At 40.5% G+C, this 14,479-nt stretch overlaps 1 protein-coding gene across 2 annotated transcripts in view; it reads left to right on the top strand.

Moving 5' to 3' along the window:
• The first annotated feature begins 10,609 nt into the window (after window positions 1-10,609).
• IPO7 (importin 7) overlaps window positions 10,610-14,479 on the top strand; it is a 57,183-nt gene continuing 53,313 nt past the window's right edge. Inside the window, exon 1 of one of the 2 annotated variants that reach the window (XM_021685298.2) lies at window positions 10,610-10,937. In XM_021685298.2, the coding sequence (XP_021540973.1) occupies window positions 10,854-10,937 (84 nt within the window). In that variant the 5' untranslated portion in view covers window positions 10,610-10,853. The remainder of the gene's footprint in view (window positions 10,938-14,479) is intronic. The other variant, XM_044919161.1, reaches the window with a different exon arrangement.

The following is a 14,479-nucleotide window of genomic DNA, read 5'->3' as shown; positions in this document are numbered from 1 at the left end:
GAAAAGTTAAAATGAAACCATTAGGATGGGCCCTCATCCAGGCTGACTGGTGTCCTTATTAGAAGAGGAGATTAGGACTACAAAAAGAGACGCAAGGGAAGCATATACACAGAGGAAACACTATGTGGGGATACAGTGAGAAGGCAGCCATCTGCAAGCCAAGGAGAGAATCCTTGGAACAAACTAATCCTGCTGACATCTTTTTTTTTCTTTAAATAATCTCTACACTCAACCAGAGATCAAAAGTTGCATGCTCCTCCTGACTCAGCCAGCCGGGAGCCCACCTTGCTGACATCTTGATCTTGGACTTCTAGACTCCAGAACTGTGAGAGAATACATTTCTATTATTAAAAAAAATAACAAGGAGGGGGGTGCCTGGGTGGCTCAGTCATTAAGCGTCTACCTTCAGCTCAGGTCATGATCCCAGGGTCCTGGGGTCTAGCGCCGCATCGGGCTCCCTGCTCGGCGGGAAGCCTGCTTCTCCTTTTCCCACTCCTCCTGCTTGTGTTCCCGCTCTCGCTGTCTCTCTGTCAAATAAATAAATAAAATCTTTAAAAAATTTTTTTTAATTAAAAAAAAGTGACAATGTGGTATATTTTTTCATTATTTTTTATTTTATATATATATATATTTATTTATTTATTTTAAGTAGGCTCCACAGGTATGGAGCCCAATACAGAGCTTGAACCCAGGACCCTGAGATCAAGACCTGAGCTGAGATCAAGAGTCAAACACTCAACCAACTGAGCCACCCAGCCGCCCCTCATTAGTATTATTATTTTTAACTTTTTACTTTGAAAGAATTGCAAACTTTATGGGAAGGATCCAAGAATTCTCATATACCCTTTTACCTTGATTTTCCAAATGTTAAAATTTTACCACATTTGCTTTATCATTCTCTTTGCATATATTTTTCAAAATGTTTGAGATTAAGTTGCAGACATGATACCCCTTTACTGCTAAATTCTTCCGTGTATATTTCCTGAAAGCACATTAGACATCTTTGAGAGTTTGTTTTTAAATTTTAAGATGAATCTAGCGTCAGTTTTTCTTTAAGACATGATTCTTGGGACACGTGGGTGGCTCAGTTGGTTAAGTGCATGCCTTCAGCTCAGGTCATGATTCCAGGGTCCTGGGAACAGGTTGGGCATCGGTCTCCTTGCTCAGGGGGAGCCTGCTCTTCCTTCTGCCTGCTTCTCTCTTGGCCTGCCTCCCCCCCTGCTTGTGCTCTCTCTCTCTCTGTCTGACAAATAAATAAATAAAATCTTTTTTAAAAATGACACTCTTTGCACTGCTCATGAGAGTATAAACTGGTTTAACTATTTTGGAAAATAATGTTAGTACTTCACAAAGTTAAATAATGCTTACACACTATAAGGCTATACTCCTAGTCCGAAGGTTTATATTTCAGAGTTTATTCTTCATGGCTTTTTGTTGTTGTAGGGGGAAGTAAGAGGTAACCCAGATATCTATCACTAGAGCACTGGAAAAGATAAAAGTAGTAAATTCACACCGTGGAACACCATGCTGCAGTTAAAAGCAACAATCTCAATGTACTTTTCCTTAGCGATAGGAACAGATCTTTGAAAACACACTGTTGTGTGAAAAAGGAAGCAACTCAATGAAATTTATTGCATAATGACATTGATATAAATTACAAGCCCATACACATGCCACTTCTGATCATAATGGCGTAACTACAGGAATAGACCTCTCACTGTAAGCAACTATAAAATTGGACAGAATATATGAGGTATTGATTTTTGGGTAAAGGAAAAGAAAAAGACAGTGTAAGACTGTGATCCCTGAGAGAAAAGGAACTTACAAAGTGAGCCCCATGATTGTCCATTTACCTGTCTGAGAATAATTCTTTTTTTTTTTAAGATTTTATTTATTTATTCAACAGATAGAGAGCACAAGTAGGCAGAGTGGCAGTCAGAGGGAGAGGGAGAAGCAGGCTCTCTGCTGAACAGGGAGCCAGACGTGGGGCTCGATCCCAGACCCCAGGATCATGACCCGAGCCGAAGGCAGTTGCTTAAACGACTGAGCCACCCAGGTGCCCCTGTCTGAGAATAATTCTTACTTAGAGTTGGCAGAACCTGGCCGATCTGAGGGAGGCAGAGATCAGAGTTCAAGACAGGGGAAATTACTAGAATATTTGGAGTGAAATTGCATGGAGGAGGGAGCTTTATAGAGATGATCCCTGGAAGTCTGTGTAGTGGTCTCCCATTAGAACATGGCTAATGGTTGTACACACACACTGTGAGACCACTGAAGTCTTGCCAGATAGAAGGCCCTAGGATCTTGAGAATTGAACAGAGATACTAGAGCTCAAGCGGTCTGGAGGTCACTGGAGTTTTAGCCCTGACAAAGTGGAGAAATCTCATTAATACCCCTGGGCTTCAGTTGAAACACTAGAAAGGCTATGCATTCTTTTCTTTTTTTTTTTTTTAAGATTTTATTTATTTATTTGTCAGAGAAAGAGAGAGAGCACAAGCAGGGGGAGAGGCAGGCTGAGGGAGAAGCAGGCTCCCCGCTGAGCAAGGAGCCCAATGTGGGACTCGATCCCAGGACCTTGGGATCATGACCTGAGCTGAAGGCAGATGCTTAACAACTGAGCCACCCAGGCACACCAAGAGTGCCAATTTTGTAACATACTTGTAAATACTTCGTATCATACAGCTTTCTTTTTTTTGGTCATTCTAACAGAATAAAAATGGTATCTCATTGTTTCATGATTCACTAATTACTAGTGATCTTGATCATTTCTTTATGTCCCATTTTGTAACTCCAGCCTCCCCTTCTATGAATTGCTTTTTAATGACATTGTCCCATTTTTCTTTGGGTCTTATTTCTATGGATTTTTAGAAATTCCACACATATATTCAATAACAATCCTCTGTGGGTTTTAAATGTGGTAAATATCGTTACAGAGTCTGCCATCTGTCTATTGACCTTGTCTATGTTATCTTTTATTGGACAGAAATCCTTAGTTTCATTTCGACACATTTTTCGTTTTGAGTTTCAAAAACCTTTCCTTTTCTCTAAGTAAAAAAAAAAATCTGTTACACTCTTTCTATTAGTTAGAATTGTGCTTTTCAAAATGATGTCTTTGATCTTTCTGGGATCCACTTATGTATATGGTGTGAGGTAGGGAGCCAGTTTTATTTCTTTCCTTATAAAGGGCCAGTTTTTCCAAAACTACCCACTACCCAACCTGTACTCTCCCCATTACTTTGGAGTGTCCACTTTGTCATATATGAAATCCCATTTATATAAGGATTCAATTTATAGCTTTTGGTTCTGTTCTGTTCCTATTTGCCTGTTTCTGAGCAAGTGACATTGTTGTATGTTTTTAATTACTATGATTTTATGGTATATCAATATGGTGTTATAGTGAATTATATCTTATTTCCTATTATCTTTTCTAGTTGGTTGTGGCTGATGTAGGCAAATGCTACTGATTGTTTCTCTTAAAAATTTTTATTGAGGTATAACATATATAATGGAGTACACAAATCTTAAGAGCTAGGTAATTTTTGCATGTGTGTGTATATAACAGTTGTAACCATATCCAGACAAATAGAAAACATTTCCATTATCCCAGAAGTTTCCTTGTGCCCTATCTCTGTTAGTGTCTCCTCCAGGGGTAGATGCTATTCTGACACCATTGATTAAACTTGCATGTTTTTGAATTTAATATAATATATACTGTTTTGTGTGTGACTTCTTTCATTCAACATTGTCAGGGAGACTCATCCATGTTGTGTGCATATCAATGGTCTGTCCTTTTTCATTGCAGTGTAGCATTCCATTGTATGAATTTATTTATTCATTCTATTAATGGATATTTGGGTCATTTCCAGTTCTGAGCAATTACAAGGAAAACTGCCATAACCATTGTCATGCCTGTCTTTTGATGGGCATAAACACTAATTTTTTATGGTATATATCTAGGGTCACATGTATGCTTAGTTTTAGTAGGCACTGCCAAACATTTTTCGAAGTGATTGTACCAAATTACACTCCACCTACAAAGCATGAGAGTTCTAGTTGTTCCACATCTTAATCAACCCTTTGTATTGTCAATCATTTAATTTTAGATGTTCTTCGGTGAGTAATGCTACTAATGGTGGTTTTAATTTGCATTTCTTTGATGGTTAATGATGCTGAACACCTTTTTATATGTTTATTGTCCATTTTGTTTTTCTCTTTAGTGAGATGTCTATTTAAGTCTTTTGTACATTTTTAAAGATGTTTTTTATTTTTTTATTTTTATTTTTTTTATTTATTTGAGAGAGAGAGAATGAGAGAGAGAGCACATGAGAGGGGGGAGGGTCAGAGGGAGAAGCAGACTCCCTGCCGAGCAGGGAGCCCGATGCGGGACTCGATCCAGGGACTCCAGGATCATGACCTGAGCCGAAGGCAGTCGCTTAACCAACTGAGCCACCCAGGCGCCCAAGATGTTATTTTTTAAAGACTTTATCCATCCATCTGAGAGAGAGAGAGATGGAGATAGCGAGACGGAGCATGAGTAGGGGGCAGGGAGAGGGAGAAGCAGGCTCCCCGCTGAGCAGGGAGCCCTATGTGAGGCTTGATCCCAGGACCCTGGGATCATGACCTGAGCTGAAGGCAGAGGCTTTAATCAACTGAGCTACCCAGGCATCCCTATTTGTTATTTTTAAATAATAATTTTATTTTAAAATAGCTGTAGATTTGCAGAATTATTGCAAAGATAGTACAGAAATTTCCCCTATACCTCACACCCGGTTTCCCCTATTATTTTATTTTTTTAAGATTTGTTTATTTGAGTGAGAGAGAAAGAGCACGTGCAAACCTGGGGGAGGGGCAGAGGGAAATGGAGAGAATCTTCAGGCAGACTCCCCACTGAGCACATAGTCTGATGCAGGGCTGGATCCCAGGACCCTGAGATCATGACCCAAGTCCAGATCAAGAGCTGGATGCTCAACTGACTAAGATGCCCCAAGTATAGATGTCAATAATAGGGGAAACTTGGGACACCTTAGCTATTTACCAGAGAAATGAAAACATATATCCACACTAATATAGATGTCACAATTATATAATTGTCACAATTATTAAACCACTACTGATACGTTATTATTAACTAAAGTCTGTACTTTATTTGGATGTCCAGTTTTTTCCTAATGTCTTTTTTTCCTTATAGGATCCCACCTAGGATACTGAATGGCATTTAACATTTATATCTACTTAGACTTCTCCTGGTTATGATATCTTTTTTTTTATGTTTATATGAGAGAGAGACAGAGAGAGCACGAGCAAGGGGGAGGGGCAGAGGGAGAGGGAGAGAATCCTCAAGCAGGCTCTCTGCTGAGCTCGGAGCCCGAGGCAGGGCTTAATCCCAGGATTGTTTGAGATCATGACTTGAACCGGTCAGACACTTAACCGACTGAGCCACCCAGGCGCCCCTATGACATCTATTTTTTTAAACCTTTTTATTATTATTATTTTTTAAGCCTTTTTATTATTATGCAATATAGATTCACAGGAGATTGCAAAGATAGTACAAAGAAACTGTGGAAAACAGTATGGAGAGTCTTTAAAAAATTGAAAATAGAATTACCATATGATCTAGTAATTCTACTACCGGGTATTTACCCAAAGAATATGAGACACTAATTTTAAAGATCTTTATTTATTTACTTGTCAGAGAGAGAGAGAGCACAAGCAGGGGGAGTGGCAGGCGGAGGGAGAAGCAGGCTCCCCACTGATCAGGGAGCCCGATGCGGGACTTGATTCCAGGACCCTGAGATCACGACCTGAGACGAAGGCAGACACTTAACGACTGAGCCACCCAGGCGCCCCCCGAGAACACTAATTTTGAAAGATATATGCACCCTTATGTTTTTTGTTTTGTTTTTTAAATATTTATTTAGTTATTTGTCAGAGTGAGAGAGAGAGAGAGAGAGCACAAGCAGAAGGCACCCTTGGCAGTTTCTTATGAAGTTACATATACACTTAACAATACAAATCAACCATTCCATTCTTAGCTATCTACCAGAGAAATGAAAACATATGTCCGGGGCGCCTGGGTGGCTCAGTTGTTAGGTGTCTGCCTTCGGCTCGGGTCATGGTCCCGGGGTCCTGGGATCGAGCCCTGCATCAGGCTCCCTGCTCCGCGGGAAGCCTGCTTCTCCCTCTCCCACTCCTCCTGCTTGTGTTCCCTCTCTCGCTGTGTCTCTCTCTGTCAAATAAATTAATTAATTAAAAAAAAGAAAACATATATCCACACTCAGATTTGTACACGAATGTACATATCAGCTTAATACACAATAGTGAAAAACTATAAATGACCCGCATGTCCACCAACAGATGAATGGATAATTGTTGTATATCAGGTAACAGACTGCCATTTAGCAACAAGGAGGGAACTACTGATACCCTCAACATCATGGAATAAAAACCAGACACAAAACGTACTTACTGCATGATTCCATTTATATGAAACAGTAGGAAAAGCAAATCTAATTGATAGTGATATAAAGTACATCAGTGGGCGTATGTGGCACAGAGCTGAACACATAAGGATTAACTGGGAAGGGCTGATGGAGATAATCTATATGTTGATTGTGTTAGTGTGACGTGAGTGTATAACTTTGTGAACCCTCATTGAACTTTACGTAAATTATACTTTGATGAAGTTGATCTTTAAAATTGTTTATATGGTTTAGGGCATGAACTCCAATTTTGTGTAAGTCAGTGTATTTAAAAAAATGCAATAAGGAATGGTCTTCATTTGACAGTTTCAGTATGAGATTGTCTTTTACCTTTTCTTACACATACTAAGCTTTACACACATACATACCAAGCTGCTGAACGTGCAGAATTATAGCTGCTACGAAGGATGCTCTGCAGAAAGTCCTCATTTCGTCACCTTCTATTAACTCTCCTTCCTTGCCCTCTTACTTTCCTTTCTCCTCAGCCTTTCCCTTAAAATACCAATAACAATTTACTTTTGTTCTGAGCTTTATAATTACAAAGCACTTCCCAACCTCATTTTTTTTTTAAAGATTTTATCCAAGATTTGACAGAGAGAGAGAGACAGTGAGAGGGGGAACACCAGCAGGGGAGTGGGAGAGGGAGAAGCAGGCTTTCCGCTGAGCAAGGAGCCTGATGCTGGGATCATGACCGGAGCCTAAGGCAGACGCTTAACGACTGAGCCACCCAGGTGCCCCTCCCAACCTCATTTGATTCTCAGAATAATTTTGGGAGCCTGGGTAGGGTTATTTACTCATTTCACAGGTGGAAACAAAAAATGAGGGCCAGTGAGATAAAAGCTTTACTAGCGGCAGCACAGTTTGTACATGCCTCAGAACATAATCAATCCCTCTTTTTTTAGCTTCCTTGTCGTTTTTTTTTTTAAGCCCCACTTTATTTTTTCCCCCCATTGTGGTCCCAGGAGTGAGCAGACACCTAGGAAAGGATATTGCACAGGAAAGCTTGTTTTATTTATTGATTTTAAAGTAAACTCTACCCCCAATGTTGGGCTTGAACTCACCACCCCAAGATCAAGAGTATCATGCTCTACTGACTGAGCCAGCCAGGCACCCTAACCCCTCCATTTTGAATTGTTTAGAGTAAAAATCTTACCAAGGTGTAAAAATGAATTTCACTTAGTTACAAGTATAATGATTACCATTATTGAAAAAAACTAAATTTCATGAGAAATTTTGTCTAAAATGTTGGGATATCTGAAATAGACCTAACATAGGCTATATAGGATGTGGGGCTTCAGTAATTATGGAATGTCTTGACAAAAATCCAATCACCTCAGACAGATCAGTCTAGGTCTTAAGATACCTTTGGGTGCTAAATATTTATCATCAAGGCCTTATCACTGATGTTCACCCACAAAAGCCTCCAGTGGAGGTTTGTAAAGGGAGAATTGATTCTTTTTGTTCCCTTATATTATAGCTGTATGGTCACTCCCTGAAACCTCCTTTCCTTTCATACCTGCAGAGGACATGTTTTTTTTGTTGTTGTTTGTTTGAACAACAGAACCATCATTTATAAGATTAGGTAACTGAGTCACCCCTGCATTGTTCCTTATCTCTATTTTGTCCAATTCCATTCCAGCTCAAAATCAGCTCTGAAACCTTGTATTTTATAGTTTTCTGAATTCCTTAGACTAATCTTGCCCAAGAAGGCATTATATCTATATTGGCTATAGGGGTACTAGGAATTGGGATTGAGTGAGGAGATACAAAGTTTATCTATTTATGTTTATACTGGCCTAATGTAGCACGTTTTTCTTTAATCTTCACACATTTATTTATTGACCATATGTTCATTTCTGTGTTTGCCACAAAGAGATAGACAATGGTCCCTGCCCTGGAGGAGCTCACATCTAAATTTCCAGTCATATAAGTCACATTCTCTGTGTCACTGGCTTGACAAAAAGTAAACCTACAAATAAGTTGGGTGTACTAATCACCCTGCAGCTAAGCTTCTGACAGGTCCTGGAGCCAAGTTCCGTGTGTGGATAAAGGAAGGAACTCTGGCTCCCCAGATGGTGTCTAGCATCCTATGAGCTCTATTCTCTCTGAAGCATGAGAGGCAGGCCCCACTCCAGCTTTAGCTCTGCAAAACTTGCTGGTTCCCAGTTCCCAGTACTGAAGGGTAAAAACTGTATTTCCTGCCACCACTTCTCCCTTTCCGTTTCAGGGAAAGGGAATTAACATTTTTGGAGCACCTTTTATGTGTCAGGTCTTCTACATATATTGTACGATGCTGTAATTGTCACAATTTCATAGTGTACAAGTCAATTCTGGAATCTAAAATAGATATGTAGTAGTGCAAAGAGGACTGGCGTAGGAATCATGAAGATTGAGATTTCAATTCTGACTCAGCCACCAAGTCATCACTAGTTCATTCATTCCTTTCTTCATTTATTCACTAAAATATTTATTGAACTCTTAGCAGACATTTAAGCTTCATGGTAGGAGATAAGGATACAAAAGTGAATAAAACATAATCCTTATTTTTAAGGCTCTCACAATTGAGGGATGGAAGGAGAGGAAATTTTTTTTTAAGTTTATTTCTTTTTATTTTTATTTCTTTTAAAGGTTTTATTTATTTATTTGACAGAGAGAGACACAGTGAGAAAAGGAACACAAGCAGGGGGAGTGGGAGAGGGAGAAGCAGGCTTCCCGCTGGGCAGGGAGCCTGATGTGAGACTTGATCCCAGGATCCTGGGATCATGACCCGAGCCAAAGGCAGACGCTTAATGACTGAGCCACCCAGGTGCCCCAAAAGTTTATTTTTAAGGAATCTCTAGGTGTAGACCCAATGTGGGACTCAAACTCAGGACCCCAAGATCAATAGTTCATGACCCCAAGATCAAGAGTCGCATGCTCTTCCTACTGAGCCAGTTAGAAGCCCCAAGGAGAGGAAATTCTTAAACAGATTGTATCAGTACACTGATAGAGCTAACAACAGGTTATACTATGGAAATTTTATGATCTTTCACAATTTAAGTAGCTTATGTGAGCCTTGGGTTCTTCATTTGTAAATTAGGAATAATTATATAAACCTCACTTCCAGACACAATGGTTGGCATATAAGAGATATTAATATTGCAAAGTCCACTATTCCAGGGAAAGACTTTCATGCCCCCTTTCTCCTTTCTGCAAACTGAAAACAGTAAGTGATCTTTTAAGAAGTTGCATTTGAAGATTTGTGATTCATTTTAAGTAAATATGTTTACATAACCATTACGATGACAAATATAAAAGGAAATTACTCAAAATCTCACCATCCTAGAAAATCAATTGATTCCTTTTGCCAGCTTTGTTTCCCAGGTTTTGTCCATGTTACAAAGCCATAGCCTCACATAACTGTTTTTGTGTTGTTACAATGTATATAATATTTGTAATTTTTAATGGCTGTGAAATATTTAATTGAATTCTTTCAATTTGCTTAAAAATCCTCATATTGACATTTCTCTTGAAAGGCAGAGTGATTCAGTGAAGAGAATGAAAACTTTCAAAACAGAAACCTCCTAGGATTTGAAATCGTAGGTCAGCTTCTTACTAAGTGAACTTGGGCAAGTTATTTAACCTTTCTGAAACTGTTTCTGTAACTGTTTTAAAGAAGGTGGGATTCTAATAGGGATTATGTCTTATTCTGCATTTACAGGTGATTTATATAAAGTTCCTACCAAAATTTGGATACTCAATAAAAGCCCTATTTTTAGTATTTGGTAATCATAAATATGTAATGTTATAATACCTGTTACACATAAAGCTCATTTAATCTTTTGTGTCATTTCCTTAGGATAAAGTCTCATGAATGGGAATTCTTGGGGCAAAGATTATGAACATTTTTATGGCATTTAGAAACACATCTCAAACTGCTTTTCAAAAGATTACCCTCAATTACAAAGCTACTAGCAATGGATCGCATCACACATTGCATCAGATTCGCCTCTCGGCCACCATGGGTATATGGGTATATAATTATGGGAAATGTTTTGCGTTTGACTTAATTTTTTCCTGTGCAGTTTGAACATTTTTCCTTTTTTGAAAAGCAAGACTTGTCAGTAGGAGCGACAGTTCAGGGACACGTGGGCTGCGGAAAGCTCTCGCGGACTACATCTCCCAAGGTGCCCCGCGCGCGCGCCGACAGGAAGTGGCTGGAGCATCTCCCGCCTCCACGCCGAGGCGAAGAGGTTCTATCCGGGGCCTTGGCGCTTCTCTTTCCTTTCGCGCCGGTTGCCGCTGCGGAGCGCGGTGGGTCCATGTGCGCAGTGAGCGGCGTTATTCCTGGCCCAGTAGCACCCGAGCCCCGGGTTTGACCGAGTCCGCGCTACGATGGACCCCAACACCATTATCGAGGCCCTGCGGGGCACCATGGACCCAGCCCTGCGTGAGGCCGCGGAGCGCCAGCTCAATGAAGTAAGGACGCCGGGCGGGCGGCTGACTGTGGCAGGCCGAGCCCTCTGGGCCTGGCCAGAGGCGCGGACGGCGTCGCTCAGGGGCCCAACTGGAGGGGTGGGGCGGGGACCTGACTGCGAGTGCCACGCCAGGGCGCCTCAGGCTGCTGCGGTGGTGGTGGCGGCCAAGGCAGCCTTTGCGTCGGATCCTGAGCTGGGCCTCTGGCTGCGGTCAAGGCATGAGGAGCCGGCTGAGGCGTGACGGGCTGGACACATGGCTGGCTCGGGTGGCCGGCCGCCCTCTGGCTCATTCCCAGCTCGTTCCTCGCGCCCAGGAGGGGGCGAAACTCACTGGGAGGTTTTTCAGACGTTTCCGGGAGCAGTCTCGCTGGCGCCGGGTTCGGAGGGGCTCCTGGGAATGCAGAGCTGGTCCTTTGGGGGCTGCGCCTGTCAGGTTGTCACTTCACTGGGCTGATCGGTGATCTGCACAACTTTATTCTCTGCGACTGAGCGGCTAGGGAAAGCTTTCAGAGGCAAGCCCCCGCCTCTTTGGCAGGGCGAGGGTAGATTCACTGTTCTACTCGCTAATGCCTCAGTCGGGGAGGCAGGGCGATGTGTAGTAGAAAGTGTCAGGTGAAGTGCACCCTTCTAGGTAGAGCTGAACCACTAATTTTCTTGACTGACCTTGGGCGAGTCGCTTAATCTTTTGATGCTGAGTTCCTCCCATTCATAAAATTAGGCCACAGGGTTGCTGTGACAGTCAAGTGAGACAGTGTAAGGCAGGGTGCCTTGAAACGTGCCAAGTTCCCTATCAGCTCGCGGAGGATTGGTTCCCTTTTTCCCCTTTATTTTCGGGGGACCACCCTTTGGAAAACAGCCTTAATATGTGGGTATATTATTGTACTATCTTCAGTTTCATTGTTTGTTTCTAAATTTCTGTAACTTTTTATATTTTAGTGAGTATTTTAAAGGCTTCTTAAAAGGATCCCTGTAATTTCCTATGCCAGTTAATAGTCTTTTGGTATCCCACTGAGTCTGCAAGCTTTAGGGAAGTTCAGTGTACATTTATTTTTAAGCGGAAAAAGAAGTCCCTCTTTAAAGTAGAAATTCAGTTATTTTATGCTCCTCTTAGCTGATAGGAAACTCATTTAAAAACATTATTTATGGGCGCCTGGGTGGCTCAGTTGGTTAAGCGACTGCCTTCGGCTCAGGTCATGATCCTGGAGTCCCGGGATCGAGTCCCGCATCGGGCTCCCTGCTCGGCAGGGAGTCTGCTTCTCCCTCTGACCCTCCCCTTCTCATGTGCTCTCTCTCATTCTCTCTCAAATAAATAAATAAAATCTTTAATAAAAAAAAATAAAAAATAAAAACATTATTTATATTGACTTTACAGAAGCCACAGGAGTATTCCTAATTGGACATCTTCAATGTACAATGCTCTTTTTAGAGATCTCTGCCCTCAAGGAACTTATATTTTAAGAAGACTACCCACAAAGTTTAAACAAATTAAGTGTAAAATTATTTTAAAATAAAAAAGTTAAATCTTACATATATAAATGCAACCGTTATTAAATCATACAAGAGTGATGTTCAAAAATTTTTTTTAAAGATTTTATGTTTAAGTAACCTCTGCACCCAAGGTGGGGCTCCAACCCACCACCCCAAGATCGTAAGTCCCATGCTCCACCCACTGAGCCAGCCAGGCCCCAACCCCTCACCACTCATGCTCAAATTTTTAGGCTCAAAGTCACCTTGGGAGGAGTTTAGATTTCTTTTAGATATAAAATAATGCGCTGAAACAAATTCCCATTTTGAACCATTATGAAACTGTGGAGGGAATTACGGATCACTTTTTATTTTGATTTGTTTTGTGATAGACACAGGTTAAGATGAACATTATTTTGTTTATGAAGTATTAATACATGTGTAAGTTTAGGCACCCTAAAAGTTTAGTTACGGTGATTTCTACCATGATTTTATTTTTTATTTTTTTAAAGATTTTATTTATTTGACAGAGAGAGACACAGTGAGAGAGGGAAGACAAGCAGGGGGAGTGGGAGAGGGAGAAGCAGGCTTCCTGCGGAGCAGGGAGTCCAATGAGGGGCTCAATCCCAGGACCCTGGGATCATGACCTGAGCCGAAGGCGGACACTTAACGACTGAGCCACCCAGGCACCCCTCTACCATGATTTTATTATTCTGACTAAACGTGCTGTGTGTAATTATTAATTTTAAAAATTATTTGAAAAAAAGAGTTGCTTCCCTTGTAGAAAAATTTGAAATTCATTCATTCCTCAAGTGGGTATTGAATGTCTAGTTATATACACTGACATCTTGTAATTGAGGCCTGGGGTAAATATTTCACAAGCTGATTTTTAGAAGATGAATAATCAAAATAATATTCATAGCATTTTTTACTTAACTCTTAAGCTTCTGTTAGGGTTTTGGAATACTGTAGAATAGTGAACACTGCTTTTCTGTCAAAGAAAATTTGTGGTCTAGCCTGTATTTCTGTGATTGTTAGCTATTTACATTTTGCAAATTTCTTACAATTTTTCCACCTTAATTTTTTTGTAATTTTCCTAATGTAACTTTTTTTAGAATATTTTCAGCTCTAGTCTTCATTCCATTTTAATGAAGTGCTTCTATTTGAATACTTAACTTGCTTTGACTTTTTTTGTGGCAAAACCTTGATTTAGGAAATAGATCCTAGGTAAGTCTTGATGAAGAAGCTTGACTGTAGTAAGAATGAGGAAGTAACATTTTATTTCTGTCAGGCTCATCTCGCTTTGGGTAAGACAGGATGAAGCAGTCATTCCATACTGTTTTTATTCAGCTGAAATTATATTTTGGTTCATTTAGTTAAAAGAAAAAGATGATTGACATTTGAGTGAATCTCTTCAGTAAGTGAAGTAATCACTAACTGTAAAAATTGTAAATGTTACCAAAGTATTATAGTGCAGCTAGTTAAAAAACAAAGTGCTCTTGCCTCACAGTGATTGCACTTAACTGTCCATCTGCTTGGATCCGCTTTTACTCAGTGGTCTCCCAGACTTGATCTCTCACTTCTGTCATCGTTCAACCATCTCCGTATCACTGAGGAGTTCCCCTGACTGTAACACTCCAGACACTCTACATCTCCCTTCATTTATTTTTCTCTGTAGCACTGGTTTATCATACATATTTTATTTATTCTCACTAGTATAATTTTTGAGTTTCACGAGGTGAGGAATTTTTGTCTTTTGTTACTGCAATTCTTTGTCAGTATTAAGCTTTACTTAATTGTAGCAGATAATAATACAGGCTTTAGCTCTGTTATACCACCCTCAAATCAAGGATTTTTAGAGTATTTATATATTTTTAATATTACATATAGATAAAATTAAGAAAGTTCCATTAGACTGCTAGAGACCACAGTAAGGACTCTCTTTTTGGCAGATATTTTTGACAAATTAGGGCGCCTGGGTGGCTCAGTCAGTTAAGTGTCTGCCTTCAGTTCCAGTCATGGTCCCAGGGTTCTGGGATCAAGCCCTGCATTGGACTCCCTGCTCAGTGGGGAGTCTGC

The sequence above is a fragment of the Neomonachus schauinslandi genome, chromosome 11 (assembly GCF_002201575.2).
Source record: "Neomonachus schauinslandi chromosome 11, ASM220157v2, whole genome shotgun sequence".
Taxonomy (NCBI): Eukaryota; Metazoa; Chordata; class Mammalia; order Carnivora; family Phocidae; genus Neomonachus; species Neomonachus schauinslandi.
The sequence above is the reverse complement of the archived record's forward strand: the minus strand, read 5'-3'. Positions and strand labels throughout refer to the sequence as shown.